Here is a 26,606-nt window from a genome sequence, read left to right on the forward strand (position 1 = left end):
CCATGTGACTCGCTGAGTCTCTCCAGTTCTTAATCCATACAGTGGCTTTTCGAGCCATGCAGGGGCTTCAATCCATAGATCCACTCTTCTACGATCTAACCCTCACATAAAGTTGCAAACTTTACGTGAAACCAAGGAGATATAGGCCCAAAACACACTAGGGTTAGGGTTAAGGACTAGGGTGCTTCACCACCAACTCTTAGACAGGAGTTTTATGACATTCTAGGCCATCACAAATCTAGATCTGGAGTAGCAACCTCAGATCTAAGCCTCTAACTCGAAATAGTTCTCAATCATACCAAAATAAATGCCCCAAATCTCAAATGATAATAGATCTAGATACAAAAGACCCCAAGCAACAGATTATTACCTCCAATATATGCTCCAACTGAATTTTCATTTTCTTTTTTCTTTTTACTTTTAATCTTTTTGTTTTTTTCACTTGTACCCACCTAACAATTAACATTTCCCAGAAATTATTAAAATCGTGCAATTAATTATGAAAATTTCATATCATCTCGCAAGATTTTGACGATAAATAAAATCAAATCCTAACCATTTCTTTATTCAGTCTTAAGACAAAAATCTCTTCACAACACTTCAAGCTACACACAAAAATCCACTCAATGTGAGTTCATACCCCTACATTTTCATGTTTTTTCATGTTTTAGGGGGGGGGGGGGATACAAGTAAAACTTTGTTTATCCCACAAATAATTTCATGTTTACATCTTTATGTTAAAGGTAAAATATTATTTGCATAAGTCATGGTTTATACTAGTTTTCAAAACAGATATTTGTGATATACATATTTTTTTTTTAATAAACATAATCTATGATATAAAACCATAAGAAAACTTATGATTATAAAACTACATGGTTTTGAAAACTTTTCTAAAAAGATAGCTTTTCTAGCATAAATGAATACATCATAGCCATTTGCTAACTTGGTGGGTTTTAACCCAAAAATATTATGTTTTGATTTCATGTTTTGATACTAGATAAAATACGCATTGATATTTGTATAAAAGATTATATAAATAGTTTCAAACAAACACGATAAGCTATAATTGGTATAGTCTGGAAGTTACAAACCACACCTACATTTTAGAAGATACATAAAATTGTTCAAAGATATACTTATTTCGTTTTACAAGAAAAATGAGTCATAGTTCACGTAAATCAGTTAATGTTCTTGTGAGACGTTCTCTTCACCATACCTACCTAGTGTACACCTTAAGTACTGCATTATAACCAGAGACTTCTTGAGGGAGAGGGAGACCGTTATGTATAGATCTATAAGGGATTGACAACCCCATACCTCAACTGTTCGCTACCATTAGACCGGCAAGACTATGGTGACAAATGTCTTTCCAGATCCGACGCCTAAAGAACGTCGTTCAGGCATATCAGTCATATTAGCATGGTTATAAGAACTCACATAGGGATTAACGATACTATCTCGGTTTACAGGAAGCTTACACTTCATTAGTTTTCTAAAAAGATACAACTACATACTATTGTTCAGTACAACAACACTCATGCATTTTTGGTCTTAGGGTTTAAGGCTATATATTTCATACATCATAAAATATTAGATTTTCTAGGAACATACATTTTACAATTACAAGGAAAGTATACAAAGGAAACACATACATCTACAGTTCGTACATAAGAGAATATTGGATTTTCTGAAAACATACATTATCATTTTACAAGGAAAAGATTCAAAGAAAATACATACATTTTTGGTCTTAGGTATAAGACTTACAATTTGTTTTTAAAAAAAAATATTGAATTTTCTAGAAGTATACAAAAATCAGTTTCTCAAAAACGTTACAAATCTGTTTCATACAAAATGCTTATGAACTCACCAACGTTATCGTTGACACTTTTCAAAATCACTTGTATTCTCAGGGAATCAGTAGACAGGTATTCACCACGTTTTGAGGCCCAGCGTCGCTGCTTTATGTTTTCTACTCTTGTTATTCATATTTAACTTTTGAGCAAAACAAAGTTGTAAATAATGTAAACTTGTATTATCAATGTATGAATGTTTGGGTTGCTATGTTTCATTACTATTCAATTGTTATACTACTATACATGAAGTCACTCCATCCGCCCTTAGACGTTTCCACCGTCCTGGTTTGGGGCTGTGACACATCTCGTGGTGATCATGGTTGGGGTCATCGTCCCCCTCACTGTCAGCTCTGTCGTATAAATGGATACTATACTAATGCTTGCCCTAATCTTGCCTCATTTTCCAATCATGCTCCTGTTGTGGACACTGGCCTCTTCAAAGCCTTTCAAGCCTAATATCATGTCACCTCCGTGACCCCGATTGGTAGGGGTGGCAAATCGGGCCATCGTATCGTGTTTTTGTCTGACACGAAACGACACGACAAGGTTTTATATAACACAAACACGACACGACATGATGTCGTGTTTTTTTTAACTAACACGAAAATGAATCAATTAAAAAACAACAAACACGACACGACAAATATAGCATAATGAAAAATTAGTTTATTTATTAATATTTAATCATACATGACACGACAAACACGAAAAATAAATGTTAAATTGTGTCAATTTCTTGTCGAATTTTAAACATGAACACGACACGACACGACATCATGTTTTTTACACTTAACACGAACACGACACGAACACGAATTCGAATTTCAGTTTCATCCCAATTTCGTTTCGTGACGTGTATTTTTGTTGTGTCGTGTCAACAACTGCCACCCCTACTGACTGGTATGTAGATTCGGGTGGTTCCGACCACATAACGTCCTCCTCGGCATCTATGACTCAACCTAAGCTTTATTCTGAAAAGAGAAAAGACACCTTTGGTAATAGTAACGTTCTTTCCATCTCTCATACCGGTCACTCTCCTTTATCCAAGGACTTATGGCTTCCGGATCTGTTGGTTGTGCTAAAGATCTCTAAAAACATGTTGTTTGTTAGACGATTGATAACTGACAATAACCTGGATGTTTTGTTTTCTCAACCACATTTTTACATCAAGGATCGCACGATGCGGAAGGTTCTAGCACTGGGCACATGTAATCATGGCCTTTACATTCTCTCTACCACTCCACAAGCATGTTTTGCATCCACCCGATCCTCATCCTCACCTGCTTTGAGTTATGGCACTCCCGCATAGGATATGTGTCTTTTAATACCATTTTACTTTTAAATAAAAAGGGCCACTTATCGGTTACATCTATATTACCAAAACCTATTTTGTACAATTCTTGTCAACTTGCTAAAGCACATCAGTTGCCTTTTATGAATAATGAAAGAAGAGCTTCAAACATTCTTGATTTAGTTCATTGTGACTTATCGGGCCCGTCACCCAAATATTTGGTAGATGTTTACCGTTATTACGTTACTTTTGTGGATGACTATTCCAGGTTTACTTGGTTCTACCCTCTTAAGACGAAATCGGACTTTCCCACCATATTGGATGTGTTTCTTAAATTTGTTCAAACACAGTTTTCGTGCAAGATCAAAGTATTTCAAAGTGATGGCAGCACTAAGTTCCTCGATCACAATGTTCGGCGCCTTTTAACTGAAAATGGCACGTTTCACCGGGTTTCATGTTTGTATACTCCGCAACATAATGGGCGAGTTGAACGTAAACATCGACATATTGTCAAAATAGGTTTAGCCATGATGTTTAATGGTAACATTCCCCGGCTTATTGGGTACATGCCTTTATCTCTTCCGTTTACATCATAAATCACTTTCCAATGATGGTTCTACGAAACAAGATGCCATTTCAACTTCTCTTTGGTCGATTCCCATCATATGGGCATTTCCATCCATTTGGATGTCATGCCTATCCATATTTACGCGACTATGCTGCAAACAAACTCTCTAAGGAGCCTTCCATGCATTTTTCTTGGCTATTTCTCGCAATACAAAGGATATCAATGTCTTGAACCCACCACTTCACGCATATTTATTACTAGACATGCTAAATTCGATGAACAATTGTTCCCATTCACTGGTGCATCCTCCCAAGACTTGGAGACATTGCTTGTGCTATCTCGTTTCTCTGATGAAGATTATGCTCACATTGTTCCAATGTCACCTGTTTCTACCTCCTCGGCCTCTCCGACCCCTTCACCCACCTCTAGCCTCTGCGGGGATGATAATCCTAAGGTTGCTTCAACTGGTCCACCACCCGTTGTTTCCTTCCCATCAACGGCTCCTATTGACCAAGTTGAAGAATTTGGTCCTGTCTCTACAACTACTTCAAATGCCACTAATCAAATCCTTGAGGCTGCCCTTGAAGTCCCTCTTATATCACATGTTGTTTCGTCCCCTGCTAGTGGTCATCCCTCACGCCAAGTCGGGCATATTCAAAACCAAACACCATGCATACTTAGCCCATACAGTCATCTCCTTCGCCTTGTTTGCCAAAACTGCCTCCAAAGGATTTAAAACTGTCGTCGCATTATTATTTCAGGAATCAATGAGCAATTTGACACATGTACTTTCTTTATTCATGCGTAATCTATTTTAGATGTTATTTAAATTAAAAAAATTGTGTATGGTTCGGTTAAAATTACATATTTAGGCTATAGGGAGTGGGAGGTGTTAAGGATGATACACCGCTCCCTACCTTGTGATAAGGAGGGTGCTAAGAAAGAGTTGTTATAAGTGTAGGGAGAGAAGAGAGGGGAGAAAAGGTATGAATGGGTATTCTGATTGGTTGATTTGTATTTCTTTATATATTTTAATTTTTTTCTCCAAAATTAAACCTATTAAATTGTCACACTTCCACTATCTACCTTTTTTGTGCTAAACATGTTCAGCTTATGTGGCATCAAAAAAACTAAAAAATCTTATGTGGCAACGTGCTAAGAGTATTACCACTCCCTCCAAGTGTCCATGTTTTCTTAAAATTAAGTATTTAAAAAATACAATTAAATCAAATCAAATTCAATTCAATTAAAATATAACCATATTTTAAATCCTTATAGTTAAAACATTTGTTTAGCCTATTTCAATTGATTATTCATTTACTGTTCATCATTATTTTGGAAAAAGAAAAGATCTTTTATTGTGTTTTTCATCTTCAAAATCCGTGTATCATCTATTATCTTCCTTCCAAAAATATTGATCAATCTGTTATCGTCAATCGATAGATGCTGCCAGAAACCTTTTACGGAACTGCTACCTTCTCCGGAAAAAAGGTTGACCAAAAGATGTGTTTCTAGATCCCTGGTTCCTCTATAGATATCGTTCCCGATCTATCCGATCTCGTTTCTGGTGCGGCGACGATATGGTATATCCATGTTTGTTTCTTTTGGCCACCGATCTCGTTACTGTTTGCGAATCCCGACCACTGATCTCATTTTCGGTATGCGGTTATAGATCTAGAAAATGCAGAGGCTGGTAGTTGCGGCGGTGGAGGCCGGTAGTTCACAGTGCACTTTTCTTTTGTTAACATTTGATTTTCTTTTAGAAACTTGGTTTGTGTATAATTAAAATTAGGGGTTGTTTTAATTTTTAATTTTGTTGATGCTATTTAATTCCAAGAAAACTTCATGAGTTCCAGGAAATTGAGGTGTTAAGCTTCCGTCATGAGTTCCAGAAAGTCAAGTGTGTAGCTTCGATTTTAGTTTAACTGATTTATGTTTTTATGGATTTTTTTAGAACATTGGATATAGACAACTGGTTATAACACTATTTTGGTGTCACCTTATATGTTACATCATCAATGGTATTATAACACCAAATGAGGAAATGATTACCATATTAACATGTTATAACAACTATTTTACATTTCATAATTTCTTTTCTATTTTTTTCCGAGTTTTTTTTATTATTAAAAATAACATAGCATTTAAATTACACATAACACCCAAATTATATTACAAAAAAAAAAAAAAAAACATATTTTATTTTTCCTAAACAATGCTATTCATTATTGTTACCGTCGAAGATATGATATGTCAAGTCCTCTCGAAGTTGCATGCGTTTATTTGCGTCCTGAATGTCAACGACTCTATGCAAATATTTTGTTGTTCCTTGTTGAAATTGAACTTGTCTGGGCTCTGTTGCGATATAGTGTGCAATATTTCGTCATTCATCTTCTACTACTATGTTATGTATTATGATACATGCATACATGATATATCATAGAGTTTTTAAGTCCAATGGTCGTGTCGTATGTTCAACTATGTGTCACTTCGTCTTTAGCACTCCAAAAGCATGTTGCACATCATTACGTGCTCCTTCTTGTCTTCTCTTAAATAATTTAACTATTTCTTCAACGGGGTGTCGGAATGCCTTCATGAATGTGAAATACGGAGGATATATTCCATCTATAAGGTAATACCCAAACTTGTATTCGTTTTCATTCACTATAAAAGGAGCATCAGGGACATTTCCATTCAAAATATCGTCGAATATTGGTGATGATTAAGAACGTTGGCGTCGTTGTTGGAACCCGCAACCCCGAAAAATGCATGTCAAATCCATAAATCTTAGGAAGCAACAGCCTCTAAAGCCAACGAAGGTGAACCATAATCACCACTTGCATACTGCCCTTTCCATGCTACTAGATAATTTTTCCATTTCCAGTGCATGCAATCAATGCTTCCAATCATTCCAGGAAACCCATGTCTTTCTTCATGGTGTTGCATAAAGTTCTTGCATATCATGCAACGAAGGTTTCCGCAAATATACGTCTTCGAATGTTTCCACAACACCTTTTGACAATCTATACAAACTTTCTCGTGCAGTTCTTTCGGGCATTCTCATATAATCATCCATGGTGTCGGGTGACTCCCACATAGCCATCAAACGAATGGTTGCAACACATTTCTATAACGTTGTGAATCCTCGTTTACGTCTAGTATCATATCTCAAATAAAAATGTATACCTAAATATATATTAATTATGTTTTAAAAATATAGTACATTAGTATTAAAAATGTAGTAAATTTATATTTATTTTGTATAAAAATATAGTAAATATGTATTAAAATTAAAGAAACATTACCGGCTTTCCAAGGCGTTGGCGATCCGTAGGAACACATTCCTACTCAAACGAAATCTTCTTTTGAACTCTTTCGACCGGTATATACAATTGTCTGCAAACTAATTGCAATATAGACGTTCATGTCCTTCCTGATGATTTCTATTTAACATCGCACGTCTTGGTAGTAGAGGAGTTGGGTCTATTTGTAGTAGCTCGTTGTTGTAATACTAGTACATTTGGTACAAAGATATAGTCATTGAAATGCAATGGCCAAGTAAGATGACTTAGCAACATCTTAGCGAATCCAATATGCAAAAACCATTTAAAGCACACTAGTAATCTGATTATGACTAGGGTTTTGATTTTTTATGGCTTTCAACATTTTTTAGTGTTTTGGTTATTATGATGTTGTTTAATGCTAATCATGTCACGCCGTTGGGACGTTGCTATATGTTTATAAGGTTCTTATAGTGTTTCATGTCGTTTCGGTATGAGTATGGAAATGAATAAAACCGACATTAAAAATTAAAAACAAATGAAATACCAGGGTTCAAAATAACATTACATATCTTCTCTTAAATTGAAAGTGTACATGGGACTTACATAACTTCCGATCAAGCATTGTCTATGTGAAGTTCATAAAATTCCATGTAGATTTCAATTCATGGTTGTGTCGATCAATAAAATTCGCTCCTAACATGGACTCAGCACACGTGCTTTTTCAATTCTTTCCATTGACTTATAAACTTTTGCATATCTTTATACATTGCAATCAAAAGCATTGTCATATGATAAACCACTAACTTTCTACGCTCATTGGCTTCTGAGACCAATAATGGGATCTATATTTCTTCCAATTGCTCTTATACACATTAATGAAGTCCATCATAGTGTTCTCAATATGGCCTCACCATATAACCTCCACACGTACCACTTTAAATTCTAATGACAAAGATGACGAAACAGTAAATGTTTTAGAATGTGAAAAAACAATTAAAATTTTAACAACTATATTGTTAAAAAAAAAAAAAAAAAAAAAAAAAAAAAAAAAAACTATCGCATATCAAAGTTTGACCTAATCTCATCTTTATGAGTTTTATATGCTTTCAGTTTGAGTAACACCTCCTCAAGCCTCCTTACATTAAGCTTTGACTTTATTGGGTGTAAATTTCGTTTTTTTACTTCACAAACGATGATTCTCTCTATAAATAAAAAATTAGTTAGTATGATATAATATGATATCATTAAAATGTGGATATAATATATTAGATATTAATCGATCAGTTAATGGAAATAACTCTAATTCTAAAAGTTCAACGGTGAGTTATTATCTCCTCATCTGTGTAACTTACTTAGAATTTTTCTAAGCAACATTAATGCAAAGTGATGAAATGTGCCTTCAAACTTATTTGGAATATTGCTTCAGATTTCAAACTAATTCAAAAAACTTTGTTGTTTGAAAACCACGCATACTTATATATAATCAATACTTAACTACATAGCAAACCACACCTAGTAAAACCCAAGTACACATACTAAATTAAAAAGTTAACCCTTTCCAAAATGGCTCTTCATATTTCAGATTAGGGTTTTTGTTCCAAATAAAATCGTAGGTATTTCTAGGTTCTCTAATCTAACAACAAATTGTCGAAGATTCCTACTAAACAAGATAAAAACCTAATCACACTACAAGCGGTAGCCATACCTAATTTATCCAACCATATCAAAACAATTACAAACTTGTTCTTCAGTTTTCGTATTTGTTAATCGCATGGCAAATACTAATTCATATTTCAACACAACGGAATTTTTCAGAGAAATCAAAACGTAGTTCCAAGATGTAGTGGGTATCACATGTCGGATTACGTTTATATACAAACAAGATGGCCATTGTAAACTCCAATGGTATTAGTCAAATGCCTATATTCTCTAAATAAATGTGGTTAATTTTGTGAATAACCCTATTTTAATTATATTTATAGTACAGGTAAAAAAGAAGTAAATGATGGAGTTACTTGTGGATTTTAAAGGCTTGAATGAGATTTGACGTTGTGGGATCACTAGGATGTGCTCTCTTATAAATACCAAGTACTATCTTGGTGGCCTCTCCCTCTCTTTCTCTATCTTTCCCTCTCTCACATACAAACACACACACACACTGACTTGGCTCATCATAATGGACTCCTACGGCGAATTGCTCCGGCGATGATGCCAGAGCCAGAGATCGGTGAGCTCAGCCTTACCTGAGATACAATTTTGCTGATTCTCTCTCACATGTCTTGCATTCTTTTCCCACTTTATAAATCATTTAAGTTGGCGTGATTCGCATTTCCAAACGAATTAACCATGCGATTCCGTTGGGATTTTCCATGGTTTCAAATTAATTTCTGTGTGCTCCTTTTAATTCATTAAAACCCCACTTAACAATTGTGGAACTAAATCCTCGAAATTTATTCGGCCATGCCAGTTCTGGTGTTTGAAATATTTGATTTTTCTTTTTTCTTCTCTTTGATCTCGATTATTTGGTAATTTTTCATGTGTAAAATCATTTGTTCACAGGCAAAGCAAATTTGGATTTTTCGATAAAATTTCTGGGCAATAATTGCCATAGTATTTGGTAGTTCAGTGTACTTTGCACGAATGCTTTTTTATTTAGCCCCAAAAATTAGCCCCTGTGTGTAACATGTATATCTCTCTCTCTCTCTCTCTGTATTTCTCACTGTTGAATTATACCATTAGGTATATGATGACTTCAATGAAAAAGTGTAATTGGGGTTTTTTGGTAGGTTAGGTTCGGAGAATGGGAATCGGAATTCAAGACAAGGAATTGGGATCCACGTAGAGCTCATTGCATTCTATACCGATAATTTGATTCAGAGAAATAAAGTTTGAAGAAAAGATAGAAATTCAGGAGCATTTGAGTGCAAAAAGTAAGAGAGATCTTGGTGGTTGGTGGTTGGTGGTTGTTGTGAGTTAAAGTATGAACTTTGAGAGGGGTTTTCCATTCACAAAGCATGGAAATGGTGATACCTGGAATGCTGTGGCTCGTGGAATGCCTATTCCACGTGAAAGTGAAACTGTGTGTAATGAGGATTCCTTGACTGCAACAGCTGGAGGAAATGCGGATACCACAGAGGGGGCGAATGGAATTGTCCAAAGAGCAAACGATTGGAAACCAGCAACTCATGGAACCTCATTTCCTCACAGGAATAATTCCTGGACACCAGTGACTCCAGACAAGCTTAGGTCGGTTGACATGCAAGAAAAGGAATCGGGTACCGATAATTGGCAGGATTTGATCGGGATGTACACGGGTTTGTTGAAAGAAGAGACAGTTGATAATACAAAGAAGAGAACCTTGTCCACAAGCCCAGTTCAGAACCAAGACGCAACTTCAGTCTCATACTTTTTATCTAGTGACCCCGCAAATTGGAAATGCAATCATTTAGCGTCTATTGTTTGTTCCAAGAGTACATATGAAGCGCAAAACTATGGAATCCATCTTTCAAACAGGCCACGTGTTCTTCAAGTTGAAAGCAACACTAGTAAGAGATCTACTTCTTCAACTTCTTCACGTGGAACTCGAAAAACTCCCAAGTTGGCTTTCATTGCTGATGAACACACCTCAAAAGGTGAGTAATTTCGTTATGAAGTTTAGATAAATCAAGGTACAATGTCGTTCGAGTATAGTGCAGTTTAGGTTTTAATTATTGGTTTTCCATTTTTAACAACAATGTTTGTTTGCATATCTGGATGTACAAATTAGCTTCCTTTGCTCATAGTAAAACTTACACATTCATTAGATAATGAAATTGAAAATTTTTTATTTTTTTTTGTTTTTGTTTTGTTTCTCACAGGTGGAGCAACTTCCTCTACCATAACTGATTCCGTACCACTTGCTCCTATCACGCCAGCTAAGCATAACGACAGCCAACATGTACCAGAAAATGTCAGTTCTCCAACCAATGGGGACTCCCCACCTTCTGCAGTTTCAACAACACATAAAGAACACGTTGTTCCCGAGGATAAAGAACAGGGTGTTGACTTGAGCAAAACACCCCAGCAAAAGACGCCCACAAGAAGAAAAAAGCACCGCCCACGGGTGATTAAACCAAAAAAGCCCAACAAAGATCAAAAAGACAGCACTACCCCTGGTGAGACACGAGTAAAAAGAAAGTACGTGAGGAGAAAGGGTGTCGCTAATTCAGAAACACAACAAAAAACCCCAGGGGTAAGTGTCGGGAAAAGGAAATATGTACGAAAGAAGAACATTGACAAGACCAAAGGTCAACAGCAAAACACCGTAGTAGAGGATACCCCAGTCAAATCATGCAGAAAACAGCTCAATTTTGACTTTGGTATAAACCTTAACGTCAATCCACAAGATATAGAACAAGAAAGAAACATAAATGGCAATAAATACACGTCACTGCCTGTGTTAAATGTTCCAATACCAAAAACAACACACCATGCAATAAACGTGCTTGCAAGAAACATGAACATGAGTCCACGGGAAAACGGGTATCACATTGTCCCTGCAAACCTTCAAAAAATGCAACAAAGTATAAGTTTAGATGAAAGAAGAGGCAACAAGAGACAGAATTCTGCCATGGATTCTCTGTTTTTGTACCAGAAACTACTGCTAGGTGTTGCACATCGTGCTCATGATCGCAACATTTTCTTGGAAAACAACAAGAAAATAAAGATCCAAAGTGAGTTTCAAGAACCTTCAACACAAATGAATGGCATCTACGGAAACGGCTCAATGATGCAGTTGCTTCATCCTTATGGTCAAAAAGTCAACCCCACAACCACAAATGTCATCAACTCTCAGTATCCACCAGAATCATTACAGTTCCATACGCAGGGCCATGTGATAGGATGGAATCAGCCGCCACCTATTCCACCGAAAGAGGGCATTAGATATGGTGTTATAACTTACCCTGCTACTTTATTAGAAAAGAAGCAGCGTGCATTAAGTGGATGGAGGGTGGAGAGAGATGAAGTTTCGGTTGAATATGTTACATATAAGCTGCAGCATATGCATATCTATGATGAAAAAAAGAAAAGAGAAAATGAACTTGTCTTATACAGAGGTAGTAATGCCATTGTTCCATTTGAGCCTATAAAGAAAAAAAGTCAACGTCCTAAAGTTGACCTGGATCCAGAAACAGACAGGCTTTGGAGGTTACTAATGGGGAAGGAAGGGAGTGAGGGTGGTGGTGGTGGTGATGGTGGTGGTGAGAATCTAGAAAAAGATAAAGAAAAATGGTGGGAAAATGAAAGAAGAGTGTTTCGTGGACGTGCTGACTCATTCATTGCGCGTATGCATCTTGTTCAAGGTACATAAATATATATATATATATATATATATATATATATATATATATATATATATATATATATATATATATATATATATATCTCATTTATTGACAAATTAAAATAAGTAGTATCCATAAAAGACTTTATTTAAATTTTACCTTTTTCAGGAGATAGACGATTTTCAAGATGGAAAGGATCTGTTGTTGATTCGGTGATTGGTGTATTTCTCACACAGAATGTTTCGGATCATCTTTCAAGGTTTGTGTTGTCTTTGTCTGATTTACTTTTAGAAATAAAACCTGCTAATAATAGCAACTTATGGGCTTTGTCTTTCTTATGATGTATGCAGTTCTGCCTTCATGGCTCTTGCAGCAAAATTCCCCCTTAAAACTAGCTTCCAAGATGGGGGATGTGAAAAACCCATAGAAGTAGCAGAGGAAAAAGACAGCATAAAATGTCAAGAAGATATAAAGGAACCAGCAACCGAAGATTCCTTCAAGTCATCCACAGTTCAAATTGTTGATGAAATTAGGTCAAGCTCAGGGTCAAACTCAGAAGCAGAAGATCTAACAGCTGCACATGGTGAAAATGGTGCCCAAAAACAAGAAGCAGAAGATCTGACAACTGAAAATGGTGCCCAAAAACAAGAATCTGCCATTCTAAAAGAAATACCGATGAAAGTTGAAGAAAATTCAAAAGAGCAGAATGTTTCTCAAGAGCCATCAAGTAGGGAAGGGGCAAATACGTCAACTTCAGGGTCAAACTCAGAAGCAGAAGATCTCACAACTGCACATGATGAAAATGGTACCCAAAAACAAGAAACGGATAATCTAACAACTTCACATGATGAAAATGATGCCAAAACACAAGAATCTGCCATTCTTGAAGGAATGCCAATCAAAGTTGAAGAAAACTCAAAGGAGCAGAATGTTTCTCAAGAACCACCAAACGAGGCAGGGGCAAATACGTCAAGCTCAGGGTCAAATTCAGAAGCAGAAGATCTAAAAACTGCACATGGTGAAAATAGTGCCCAAAAACAAGAATCTGCCAGTCTTGAAGGAATACCAATCAAAGTTAAAGCAAACTCTAAGGAGCAGAATGTCTCTCAAGAATCAACAAATGGGACAGGGGCAAATACGTCCAAGGAGAAAAAGCGTATAGCTGATGATGAAAGAAATATAGCAATGAACTGGGACAACTTGAGAAAGCAGGCAATGTCCAATGGTGAAAAGAAAGATCAAAGTACAGATGCAAGTGATTCCCTTGATTATGAAGCATTCAGACATGCACCTGTGAATGAAATTTCTGATGCTATTAAAGAACGTGGAATGAACAACCTGTTAGCTGAAAGGATGCAGAATTTTCTCAATCGCCTGGTGAGAGATCATGGAAAGATTGACCTAGAATGGTTGAGAGATGCACCACCTGAAAAAGCAAAGTAAGCACACAAGAATACAAGATCCAGTTGTTTAATATTGAATCAATGCAATCAATTTATATAATCTTTTGTATTGAAGGGAGTACTTACTGAGTTTTCGAGGATTGGGGCTGAAAAGTGTGGAGTGTGTTCGCCTATTGACACTTCATCATCTTGCCTTCCCTGTAAGTCAATGTTCAAACTTCAAAAAACAAAACTTTATAAAATTTGACACGTTAGCGAAGTCTTACTCTTACATATTCATGATATCATGTTTGCCAGGTGGACACAAATGTTGGGAGGATAGCAGTGAGACTGGGGTGGGTTCCTCTGCAACCACTACCAGAGTCCCTACAGCTGCATCTACTTGAGATGTATCCAGTGTTGGATTCCATTCAGAAATATCTTTGGCCTAGACTCTGCAAGCTGGATCAATTGACATTGTAAGTTTGTAACTATACAGACATCATAAAATATAAAAAAGATAATCACTAATATCTGCTTCTTTGATAGATATGAGCTACACTACCAGATGATTACATTTGGAAAGGTTTTTTGCACAAAAAGTAAACCAAACTGTAATGCATGTCCAATGAGAGCTGAATGTAGACACTTTGCCAGTGCTTTTGCAAGGTACATGAATCTATTATCCACATATATATATATATATATATATATATATATATATATATATATATATATATATATATAATGGTTTAAATAATGAAGAATTCATCTATAATGGTGCAGTGCAAGGCTTGCACTACCAGGTCCAGAGGAAAAAAAGATAGTGGCTTCAAATGCTTCTATTCCAACAGATCCAGTACCACATGTGGTTATTACGCATATGCCACTGCCTGAAGCTGAGAATAAAAGTGAAGGGGGTTTTGAGAAGAAATGTGAACCGATTATTGAAGAACCAACAACACCTGAGCCAGAAGCCACAGAACTATCATTAAGTGACATTGAGGAACAATACTATGAAGATTCGGATGAAATCCCAACAATCAAACTCAACATGGAAGAATTCACAACCAATTTACAAAGCATAATGCAAGACAAGAAACTACTTCAAGATGACATGTCAAAAGCATTAGTTGCATTGAACCCTAATGCTGCTTACATCCCTACACCTAAACTGAAAGATGTTAGTCGCCTAAGAACAGAGCATCAAGTGTAAGTCTTTATAAATAAGTCCTAAAATTAACAAAAAGAAAAATTACCTTGTTAAAATAATGACAGCTTGTAAGTCTATATCATACAGGTATGAACTTCCAGATTCACATCGACTTTTGGAAGGGGTTAGTGATTTTGTTGTTGACTAGTTAATTGACACATAGCTAATACCTTATCAACTTAACTTCCACTATTTTTTACTGTTTTCAGTTGGAAAAAAGGGAACCTGATGACCCGAGCCCCTACCTCCTAGCAATATGGACACCAGGTGAAACTGCAAACTCAATACAGCCACCAGAAAGAGAATGCTGTGCCCAAGAATCAGGGAGGTTGTGTGATAAGACAACTTGTTTTTCATGCAATAGCATAAAGGAAGCTAATTCACAAGTGGTTAGAGGAACTATTCTAGTGAGTAGTCCTAACTATATAATACTAATACAGGATATATATTGTAACTATGAATAAAAAAACAAGTTAGATCAAGTAGTTATTAACTAGTTTCATAACAGATACCATGTAGAACAGCAATGAGAGGGAGCTTTCCACTCAATGGAACATATTTCCAAGTTAATGAGGTATATATTATGTACAATAATACAAATCTGTAAATTCTAAATTACTTCTTTTTAAAACTATCTTCAAATACATATATATGTGCACTATGCAGATGTTTGCAGATCATGCATCAAGCCTGAACCCGATTGATGTTCCAAGGGCATGGATTTGGAATTTACCAAGACGAACAGTGTACTTTGGGACTTCTGTATCAACAATCTTTAGGGGTACAACTTCATAAACCTTATGTTACATCTCTTCTAAAGTGGACATGTGTTTTTAACTAAAAGTTAATGAGAAAAAAACTTTTATATTCTAGGGCTATCTACTCAGGGGATTCAATATTGCTTTTGGAAAGGTATGTATCACTTCAATTCTCAAACATAGCTAATAATGATCAAATGTCTGGTAATTTAACTTTGGAATGGTTGCAGGATTTGTTTGTGTGAGGGGATTTGATCGGAAAACTAGGGCTCCTAGACCTCTGATGGCTAGGTTACACTTTCCAGCAAGCAAGTTGATCAAGATAAAGAATGAAGCCAAATAATTGAGCTATGAATCATAAAACAAATATAAAGCTCCAGGTTAAAGAGTAGCCTTAGGGAAAACATCTCAGAGACTAACCAATTCCAATTGTTGTACATTTCAACTGTCATGACGTATGTAACTTAGCAGAGAGAATTTGATGTCAGATTGTTATCATCATTATTTCATTTCCAAGTTAGCCATTTACAGATGAAAGAGTAGATTCTTTTTGCTTTCTGATACATGTATGTATTGTCTAACAGCTTTCAAATAATACAGTTTATCGGGAGCCATTGTTTTCTGCAAGTGATATCCAAATTAATTTGGCTTCCAACATGTTTTACAGTTTTGTCACAAGACAGATATTATTATCTGTTGCTACTTTTGCTAATAACATTGGATCCTCATACTATGAGGTTCTCAATTAAAAAATACTTCACCACAGTTGCTAAGTGGTCTACAGTTAACACTAGAGTTTTATGATTAAAAACGTTAAATCAACAGCATATTGAAAACAAAAAGAAATTGATATAAACGATTATTTAACCTTTAAACACTTGTTCGATACGACTCTAAACAAGGAACGCAACAATGGTAAATCCAATATCTGCATAGAGATTGCAAATCAGACCTAAGCTAAGATGACCATAATAACTTTCATACTTACTAATCAATCACGGACACATAAAGATTAGAGGAGATGTCGCATGTTGAGGATACTGAAATACACTTCGTATACTTGTAAAATAACTCCAGATGATTCTTACCTGGTTGATTATTAAACGGATGAAACCCGTAACCCTAAAATATCAGAGTTCTTGCAGCGATCTATATTTGTGTATGCATCGACGATAAAAAGCATAAAAACATAAACGAAAATCAAGGACGGATTCTTAAAAAGGAATACTTGTGGCTTGTCATTGAATAGAAATCAGAAACCGCGATCTTCCCGCTTGGCGCTTGTATTTGCACCTTTTGCGGCCGTCTCTGTGTTTTCCCTCCTCTTTAGCGACAGTATACATCCGGTCTTTGAGTTTTCCCTCTTCCCTCTCTATAGGTCCTCTCTGTGTTGATTTAAAATTAAGGAGAATCCAAAAGAAATAGAAGGAAAAAGGAAGGAAATGAAAGAGAATTTATGCTCTTTTTTTTTCCTTTTGGGATTTTTTTTTAATTTTTTTTTTTTTTTTTTTTTTGGTTCGGGAAGTAAAAAAGAAAATACTTAAAGTAAAATATTTTTATGCTTTTTGTATATATTTAGTCACTAAATTTTTTTTTATATATTTATTTATTAAAATTGTTATCTTGTACATAATCAATTCTTATGACCGATTGGTTTGGATGTAATCGATTTTCAGCATCTTTGCACCTTCAACAAGACCGCGATCATTTTCTCCAACAGTTTCCAATGATTTTCTCCAATAAACAATCTTTTTTCTGACTATAATCTTTTTGTCCAGTTATTTTATTTTCTCCATTTTTTGAAACAAGTTAATACATTTTTTTGCCTTCTATTTGTGAAACAAATATGAACATTCTTTTTTCTCTCTTTCTTCTTTTCATTTTTCTAGGGTTGTCAAATTTTGGTTAGATCGAGTTCAAGTTCCACGTTTAGTCGATTTTGATTTATAGGGTTTTACAATTTCGAATCTAGGGTTTTTGTAAGGTGTTTGATCTTCAAACTAAAGCATCATATGAATCTCAAGAACACAATTTAAACCTCGTTAATCTTAAGCACATAACTTCATCTGAAATCTCAACATAATCATGTTCGTTCATCAAAAATCTATGAATTCGAGTTCATATGTGTGTGTATTTGGATTCAAGTTCATGTATGCTTTTTATTCAATTGTTCACTAGAAAACCAGTCATCTTATTATGTTTCAAATGAGTTTTGGGTTTGGAAATGGAAATGAAATTTGGGTTCAGAAATCAAAACAAAATATGTCATATTGTTCTTGTTCAAACTTTTTGCAAGTTTGTTCAAAGGTTTTTCATATTTGTTCATCATATATTTTATGTTTCGGTGTCATATTCAAGCTTTGTATGATATGCTCAAATTCGAGTGCATGAATTTAAAGCAGACTGCTTGTTTGTGTTACAACTTGTCAGAAAATCACGTGGGACGGAGACTCGTCGAAAAAGATGATAAGAGTTTCATCGGAACTGCAAAGAACGTCAGAAAACCGGCTAAACACACACAAACCGGTCATAAATATTGATTGTGTATAAGGTAACAAGATTAATGAGCAAATGTGGAAAAAAAAAATCAGTGACTAGATGTGTAGAAAACAATATTTTTAAATGAAACTCGAGAACATGTTTTCAGCATCTTTATTTTCCTTTTAAAAAAAACACAAAAATGCAACTTTTCTTCTCTTTAGCTTAAAAAAAACTTGAGAACATGGTGTTATGGATGTGATATTTTCACTTATGATATTAAGTTTATCTTTTTAAAATTTTAACTTTTATACATTTTATTCTAATTAAAGAGACCATCTATTTTAATTGAAAGATTAGAAAACATAAAGGAAAATATCACCCCTGCTTTCTTTTATATATCAATAAGTGTATACGTCATTAATATCACACACCCCTCTTTTATATATCAATAAGTGTATACGTCGTTAGTTGGAATATAAGTTTTAAGTTACATTTTACTAATTATGTAACATCCGCTTTAGTGGTATTATTCTTTTGAGTTTATTATTTTAAGTCTTGAATTTTTGGATTTTGACTAACCGCAAAATGGTGATGGAGAACCACCACTGTGCGACCACGTCATTTAATTGGTCGCATCATTTAAGTAGCCACAGGGTGGTGTAAGGTTGGCCACAACATGGTGGCGGTTAGGGTTCAAAACCCTAAACTCTAAGTTTTGAGCCCTATTTGAAAACTCTGACTTCTAGGGTTGCTTCATTTTACAGACCCCACCTTCTGAGAACGTTACCCTCCCAAACCCTTGCCTCCATACTTGGTTTTTGAGCTTGTTCTCTTGATTTTGTGAAGCTTGAGGAAGAATGAACTTTGTTTTGGTGCAAGGAAGCAAAGAGCTAACTTAGATCCATCATCTACTTCATATTTCTGAGTCATTAGATGTATAAAGTTAAAACCTTGACCTTTGCTTTTTCTATACCTAGGTTTATGCACCTTTTTATGTGGTTTTTGAGTCTCTTTCCTATACATCCTTCAAGTTGAGAAACTTCTAGACCATTTAAGTGAACCAAGTGACTTTTGGACTTGAGTGTTGATAGAAATTTGTGTTTGCGTGCTCCTTATTGAAGGTTAAGCATGTGTATTGGTTCACTTTGAAGTTAGGTTTATATTTTAGGTGCATTTAAGACATGAGAATGAAAGTTGGAAACTTTATCCATTAAGACCATTAGAGTCATCAGGTCTCATCTTTTTAGTTATGGAGATTAAGGTTAAGTGCTTAATCTATTAAATCATTTTGGACGTTCACCATCACGTAGTAGGTGGTTGGCCACGATGTTGTGGAGGGTTTTGACCGCGACTACCATGTCATATAGCTGCCACGATGTAGCCATTGGTTGGCCACGACACAGTGGTATGACCAAATATTCCACCATACATACTGTAACACTTATAAAAATCATGATAAATTTAAACTTTTTAAATATAACCCAAAACCATAAAGTGTTTACAAAACAGTTTTCAAAAAATTTCCAACATCAAAGTTTTCCTAAAATCATAGATCATAACAAGATGATGAAACATCTAAAAAATACGGTCTAAAATTTTCATTTTAAAACTCATTTAAGAAAACCATAATTCGTCAAACATAATAATAAAGATCATAAATCACGTATCTCAATTCATCATAACAAAATAATGTATCAAAATATCATAATCTAAACGTGGACTGCAATCATCCCGAGCTCTTCTCTTTGCTACCGGAAGTACCTGAAACCAAAACTGAAAACTGTAAGCATGAAGCTTAGTGAGTCTCCCCTAACTACCCTATACCATACACATAACATATAACATATACCTAAGAGAGGCGGGCCTCGCCCACACTTGAGGAGATACGGGCCTCGCCCACACTTGAGGAGATATGGGCACCCGCCCACACTCGGCTAACTATGAGATACGGGCCTCACCCACACTCAGCTATCTCAGAGATACGGGTCTCACCCATACTCAGCTAACTAGGATATACGGGCCTCGCCCTTACTAAACTGGCTAGGAGGTACGGGCCTCTCCCACACTCCATTATCTATGAGATACAAGCCCCCGACCACACTCCGCTAACTAAAACATACATACAAGTATCATGCAGACAACAAGTATAAACATAATCTACCAGTTCATAAATATACTCAGATAATACTAAGATACGGGCCCTGCCCACACTTAGATACTAATCATAAACAAGTCTAAGATACGGGCTCATCCCAAACTTAGCTACTAAACATAAATAATTCAAATATACGGGCCCAACCCACTCTTAGCAACTCTACATGGGCCGACATTGATGCCTTCGACCCGTCTCTACTGAACGAAACTCGCCTCTCAAGCTGGCTGCGGAAATCTTGTGTGAGGAATCTTTGATGGTTACTCCAACGACTCCCCGACTATCATTATCACATTAATCACTTAGTCAAAAACTGAGAATCCTTCTAAGGCTAAAATGACCATTTTACCCCTAGTCAAAGTCAACATTCTGGTCAAAAGTCAACATTTCGGGTTGACCCACCTCGTCGAGTTGACCTATCAACTCGCCGAGTTCTATAAATCAAAAATTTTGAAATCACGATCCAACTCATCGAGTCATCCCTCCTGACTCGTCGAGTTCTATCTGGTACAGAATCGGGACATCACGACTCAACTCATCGAGTTCCTCCATGGACTCGACGAGTTCTTCAGTCTGTATGGGCCTTCTTAAAGGATTAAACCCCTACTCTTCATATCTAAGCTCCATAATTTTTCTACATACTAAAAATGCCCTTTTAAGGGTAAAGTTTCCAACTTTATCCGTTAATAGTCCTTCTTAATGGGTTTAGCTAAAACCCTAGTTCTCTAGGACATAGATCTTGGTCCAAAAGCCACAATACTCCAAACTAAAGCATACTAACATAGATTTAGGCCTTAGACATCATTTAAACACGTAAATCTCCTAACTTTCCTTCCATGCATGGCCTTTTAGGCTTAAAAAGGCCAAAATAACACCTTAAAGCTTGCATGGGGGCTCCAATGGCATAAAGTTTGCACCTTTATGCCTCAACAACCCTTAATGATTCCAGATCTGAATGGATCCTTGATTGGGACGTTCATATCCCAAGGGTCAAGCTTCTTGGACCCAAAAACCCAATAGAGTGGAAATAAGAATATCTAAGAAACTACTAGACAAGCTAGACGCTTGATTACCAGAAAATGAAGAGGATAAAATGTTGCTTCTGGATCTACAATCTTCTCCTAAAATCTTATAGCTTCTTCTTCATCTACAAGCTTCAAATCACACAAAGTTCACTCAAAAATAACTCACAAACTCACACAACGCTCTAGGGTTTCATGGATTATAGGTTGGGACTTGGAGGCTGGAAATGAGGCCATAAAGTGGGGATTAAGAGGCTTAAATAGGGTGAAAAAACCCTGAAATTAGGGTTTCACTCTGGCAGACCTACTCGCCGAGTTGAGGGCTCTCAACTCGTCAAGCGGATTGCTTAAAACCCCGCGGCCAATCTCGTTTCTACTCGACGTGTCTGGGTGTAACATCCGGACTTCCAGGTATATTGTTTATTTATTTAATTATTTTGAGGGATATTAAGCTACTTGACGAGTCGGTGCTACAGCTCGTCGGGTAGAGTCGCGATGTGCCACGTGGGATTAATGACCTACTCGACGAGTCCGAGAGCCGACTCACCGAATAGACACTGTGATGAGAAACTCTAAATCCCTAGGTTTAGGCCCTATTTAAAGGCACTTATAGCCTCATTTGTGGCTATACTTCCTTGAGAGTAAACCCTAATTTGCATGTGTGCTTAGAGAGATAGTTTTCATCTAACCTTGAGCATTTGGTGCATCTTTTGAAGAGAAGAAAGGGACTCCAAGCCAAGACACAAGAAGGAGCTGCTAGATTTGTGGTTATTTCACCTTATAACTTCTAGGAAATGTATAAAGCTTGCACCTTTCTCATTTGTTAATGTAGATCTCATGATTTTGGGAGTGTAGGGCTCTTTCTATCTAATATGAGGATCTAGAGTGTTTTAAGTTCATATTGAGGTTTAAACTTCAGTTTTGGACCATGGGAGGTCCCTAAAGTCCAAAAGCTTCTGCTTGATTCATCCCTAATAATGCTAATGAGTGAAACCCCTTTTTAAGGTGTGTTTTGGCATTTCTAGCCCTAAGTGTCATGCATGGACGTAAAGCCTATGACTTTACGTGATAAATGAGCTCTGAGAGTGTAGATCTAGAGTTTGGGAATGTTTTCTGCCTTAAAATCGTCTGAATGAGAAAATAGTCCGAATGGACTCTCCGAGTCGAGGAGCTGACTCGACGAGTCGGTTGGGGTTTGTCCCGATGAGTTGGCTATGTTGTTGCTCATCGAGTTAGGGGTTAACTCGACGGGCTGGACCCTCACGAAGAACTTTGAGTAACGACTGGACTTGACGAGTCACATGAGTACACTTGGCGAGTCAGGTCAAACTGGGACTGTTGACTCAAGTTTGATTTCTGTTTACTTAAATAATGGAGACCATGGAAGGGTAAAATGGTCTTTTACCCATTCCAAGAGTTAGAGAGAGTGTGAGAGAAAACCTTTGGTGTATTTTAGTAATAACGGGATATTGATTAGAGATACTTATCTAATGTGCTAGATGGAGGCTAGTTCGAGATTTCAGAGTATGAGACTTTTACTTGCTAGCTTACGAGGTGAGTCTTCTCACTATACTTACTATGAGTGGTATATTTGCATGATTGAGTTGTCTTATGTGCTTATCTATGTATGGTGATATTTTGCATTATGTCTTTGTGATTTATGTTGAATATTGTTATTATGAGTTTACTAGGTTGGGATCGGAGGGTCCCACCGAGACACATTGAACGGAGGGTCTTATTGAGTTAAAGATCACTAACCATAGCATTATCTTATAACCAAGATACAATCCAAAAAAGGGTCGGCATTGGTGCATTCGGCCCTGTTAGTATGGTGAGGAAAAATCACCTCACAAGTAGTGTTGAACAGATAAAATCGAATCCCAACACACAACTCCAAACTCAACAGCCTGTAACCACCATATAACTAATTCCATTAAAATCCCAAATTACCAATATAACCTCATAAGTCAACTTGGTCAGCCATGGTCAAAGTCAACAGTCAAGGTCAACAGTTCATGTTGACCTAACTCGTCGTGTGCATCTAACAACTCGTCGGGTTCCTTTAGTGTTTAGAAAACTGGGAGAAACCCTAAGCCAACTCGTTGAGTTATTTCATCAACTCATCGAATTCACTCATCATCCAAAAGACGGGAAACTCGATCCAACTTGTCGAGTTGGCAGAGTAACTCGTCGAGTTCTTCAGTATCCAGAAATCGGGGAAAACCCTCACCAACTCATCGAGTTGGCTAAGCAACTCGTCGAGTTTTCATGTCTTAACGTGTTCAGCCCTTTCCGATTGACTCCAATGTCCTAACCTACAGATCTAGCCTTTTTAGACTAAGATACCACGTAAAGTTGCTAACTTTACGTGCAGGTAAGGCATCAAAGGGATTATAACACCAAAATTAAGCTTAATAAGAGGTTTAGGGTGTGGATGAGGGCCAAGACTAAATAAGGAGAAAGAGGCAAAGGAAATGATGGACATACCAGAAGTCTGTGCTTTCCCGACATATATCCAGAAGACCTCCTGGGGTTGGGATGATTGCTCATGCAAAAAGGAAATGTCATCACCTATGCTTCTAGGCAGCTCAAAACCCATGAGGTCATTTACATTATCCACGGTCTTGAGCTTAAGCCGTGATATTCGCATTAAAGATTTGGAGACAATATTTGTATGGTACCAAGTGTATGGTATGTACTGATCACGAGAGCCTTTAACATATCCTTGGCTAGAAAGAGCTTAACACGAGGCAATGAAGATGGGTCGAGTTGTTAAACGATTATGAATGAGATATTTGTTACCATACGGGCAAGGTGAACATAGTGACATATGCTTTAAGCCGGAAGGAACACTCAGGGTGTCGAGTAAGATCATTAACGACGACCATATAATCACATCTTTCCGTGTAAATTAGGAATGCTCAACTCGAGGCCCATACAATAGAAAGTGCCTCGAGTGAAGCGCTGTGAGGAATGGATAAGAACTTTGAACTCGGAGATGACGGGATTCAATACTTCATGAATCGAATTTGGACGCCAAATGTTAGTGGACTTATAGAATTGATTATGGATAAAGCACACAAGATTAAATATTTTTTTCATTTTGGTTCAAACAAAATGTACCTGGGCCTACGAAAGTTGTATTGGTGGCCAAACATGAAAGTTAAGATTGCTAATTATGTGGGCAAGTGCTTGAGATGTGTCAAGGTAAAGTTAGAGTATCAAAAGCCCTTAGGATTTTTGCAGGAGCCAGAGATACCTGAGTGGAAGTGGAAACGAAACACGATGGACTTCATAACAAAATTACCCAAGACTTCTGGTAGATTTGACACAATTTGGGTGATTGTTGACAGATTAACCAAGTCCGTCTACTTCATACCAATCAAGGAGACTGGCAAAATGGAAAAGCTGACAAGGACGTATCTCAAGGAGATCGTGAGACTGCATAGTGTGCCACTATCCATCATCTCAGATAGGGATATTCGATTCGCTTCTCGCTTTTGGAAATCGTTGCAGAGGTCCTTGGGAACCCGAATCGACATGAGTACATCTTACCATCCCCAAACAGACATGGGATGCTCACCTTCCCTTAGTTGAATTCTCCTACAACAACAACTACCACTCCAACAACAAAGTCGCTCCGTTCAAGGCTCTTTACGGACGCAAATGTAGGTCACCATGATGTTGGGCTGAGGTTGGTGATACCTTACTGGCTAAGGGTCAAGTGACGAATATCACACTCACATGCCCATAAATTAAACGGGAAACAGTGGAGAAGATCGTTCAAATACGGTAACGACTAAAAGCATCTCGAGATCGGCAAAAGAGCTTTACTGATAGGAGAAGCAAACATTTGGTGTTTCAGATTGGAGATCAGGTACTGTTAAAAGTCTCACCATGAAAAGGGATGATACGATTTGGTAAGTAAGGAAAACTTGATCCATGGTATACAGGACCTTTTGAGACCCCTACGAGGATAGGTCATGTAGCTTACAATCTCCTATTGCCCCAATACCTCATCAATATACATCCTATCTTTCACGTATCAAACCTGAAGAAATGCCTATCCGACGAAAGTCATGTCATTATGTTAGGTGAGATCGAGGTCAACGAAAGTCTAAACTTCATCGAGGAACCCGTCGAGATCATGGATAGGGAGGTCAAGAAAACAAAACAAAGTCGCCTCCTTATAATGAAGGTTCGTTGGAACGCTAAGCGAGGATCTAAGTTTACTTGGGAGCACGGTGACCAAATGAAACAAAAGTATCCACAATTATTTCCTATTTCCTAGGAACCTGATACAAAAAGCTAATTTCAGGACGAAATTCCTTCTAATGGGGGGATGATGTGACAACCGTCAAAATTGGCCAACAAAAGTCAACCAAAGCGTAAATTTAGGTTGATGAGTTAATATGTAAACTTTCATAACCTCCTAATGATTAATAACGATTATAATACTACATACGTCATATTGGTTCATACCCTCATTGAATACAATTCTTCTAACTATTTATTTTGGTCTTAAAATGTAGTATGTTGAATATGTTTGGTTATTTTGGTATAAAAAGTGTTTTGTATGAAAAATGTGTTATGATAAGCTAATATTCATATTTAGTTTGAGAAAAATAACATATAAAACTCTTACATTTCATAATCACCATATAGCGCATTTAGCCCTCTAGGACCAGGCATTCGATTTCGGCATTTCAAGCCATCGTGCGAGGACTTGGTCGATGCCATTTCTGACCCCCAACAATCCCCCTCAGAAATTGCTCCATGAGAGAATTGAATCCTCGCCACTAACTCTGATACCAATTGTAGCGGTGTAAATGAATGATGACGAATGCGGGATATGAAATGATTTAGTGAATCATGCAATAATCATGAACACAAAGAACACAAGAGTAAATAAATCTGGGTTTGACTCTCATTAGTTTAGAAAGAGTACAAGTGGGTTTGCAAAATTTATCTCTCTAAACTAACTCTCACAAAGTTCTTTCTTACATACAGTGAGTGTAACTCACTTCATTATAAATGAAAGACAACTCATTACACACATACAAATGAGTAAGCACACATGACATCCAAGAGTGACTTTGCAACCTAACACTATTTAATTCCAATTCCAATTTAATTCTTAGAATCTAGGTTAGTATTATCCCGGTTGGGTCGATTTGGATCTCTTGGTGACGTGTTGGCATCTTTTTAATGATTCGTAAATTCCAAGTGGGGGAGATTGGTGATTTTGCAGTGGGAGGGCTTTAAGTCGATT

General features: G+C 36.7%; 1 protein-coding gene and 1 long non-coding RNA gene across 5 annotated transcripts; one reads left to right on the forward strand and one right to left on the reverse strand.

Annotated features, from left to right (window-relative positions):
• Window positions 1-9,094: 9,094 nt before the first annotated feature.
• LOC145032546 (DNA glycosylase/AP lyase ROS1-like) lies at window positions 9,095-16,301 on the forward strand. 3 transcript variants are annotated; one of them, XM_078981396.1, is made up of 16 exons: window positions 9,095-9,229; window positions 9,562-9,687; window positions 9,789-10,634; window positions 10,860-12,344; window positions 12,495-12,585; window positions 12,677-13,765; window positions 13,845-13,929; window positions 14,027-14,187; window positions 14,258-14,377; window positions 14,495-14,920; window positions 15,009-15,045; window positions 15,131-15,328; window positions 15,430-15,495; window positions 15,588-15,702; window positions 15,795-15,833; window positions 15,910-16,301. In XM_078981396.1, exons 3-16 carry the CDS (start codon window positions 9,983-9,985, stop codon window positions 16,020-16,022), a joined length of 4,677 nt encoding a protein of 1,558 aa, XP_078837522.1. In that variant the 5' UTR covers window positions 9,095-9,229; window positions 9,562-9,687; window positions 9,789-9,982; the 3' UTR covers window positions 16,023-16,301. The 3 variants fall into 3 exon arrangements, with proteins under 3 accessions (XP_078837522.1, XP_078837521.1, XP_078837520.1); XM_078981395.1 differs by lacking the exon at window positions 9,562-9,687 and having other exon boundaries at window positions 9,099-9,229; window positions 9,794-10,634; XM_078981394.1 differs by lacking the exon at window positions 9,562-9,687 and having other exon boundaries at window positions 9,103-9,229.
• LOC145032548 (uncharacterized) lies at window positions 11,487-17,085 on the reverse strand. 2 transcript variants are annotated; one of them, XR_013677159.1, is made up of 6 exons: window positions 16,768-17,085; window positions 14,002-14,170; window positions 13,856-13,927; window positions 12,486-13,752; window positions 11,730-11,900; window positions 11,487-11,545 (listed from the first exon to the last, which is right to left on the reverse strand). It is a non-coding gene; the product is annotated as an uncharacterized LOC145032548 (long non-coding RNA). The 2 variants fall into 2 exon arrangements; XR_013677158.1 differs by having other exon boundaries at window positions 11,633-11,900.
• Between the last annotated feature and the right edge of the window lie 9,521 nt (window positions 17,086-26,606).

The sequence above is a fragment of the Lactuca saligna genome, chromosome 2, assembly GCF_052625555.1.
Source record: "Lactuca saligna cultivar CGN05327 chromosome 2, ASM5262555v1, whole genome shotgun sequence".
In the NCBI taxonomy this organism is placed as follows: Eukaryota; Viridiplantae; Streptophyta; class Magnoliopsida; order Asterales; family Asteraceae; genus Lactuca; species Lactuca saligna.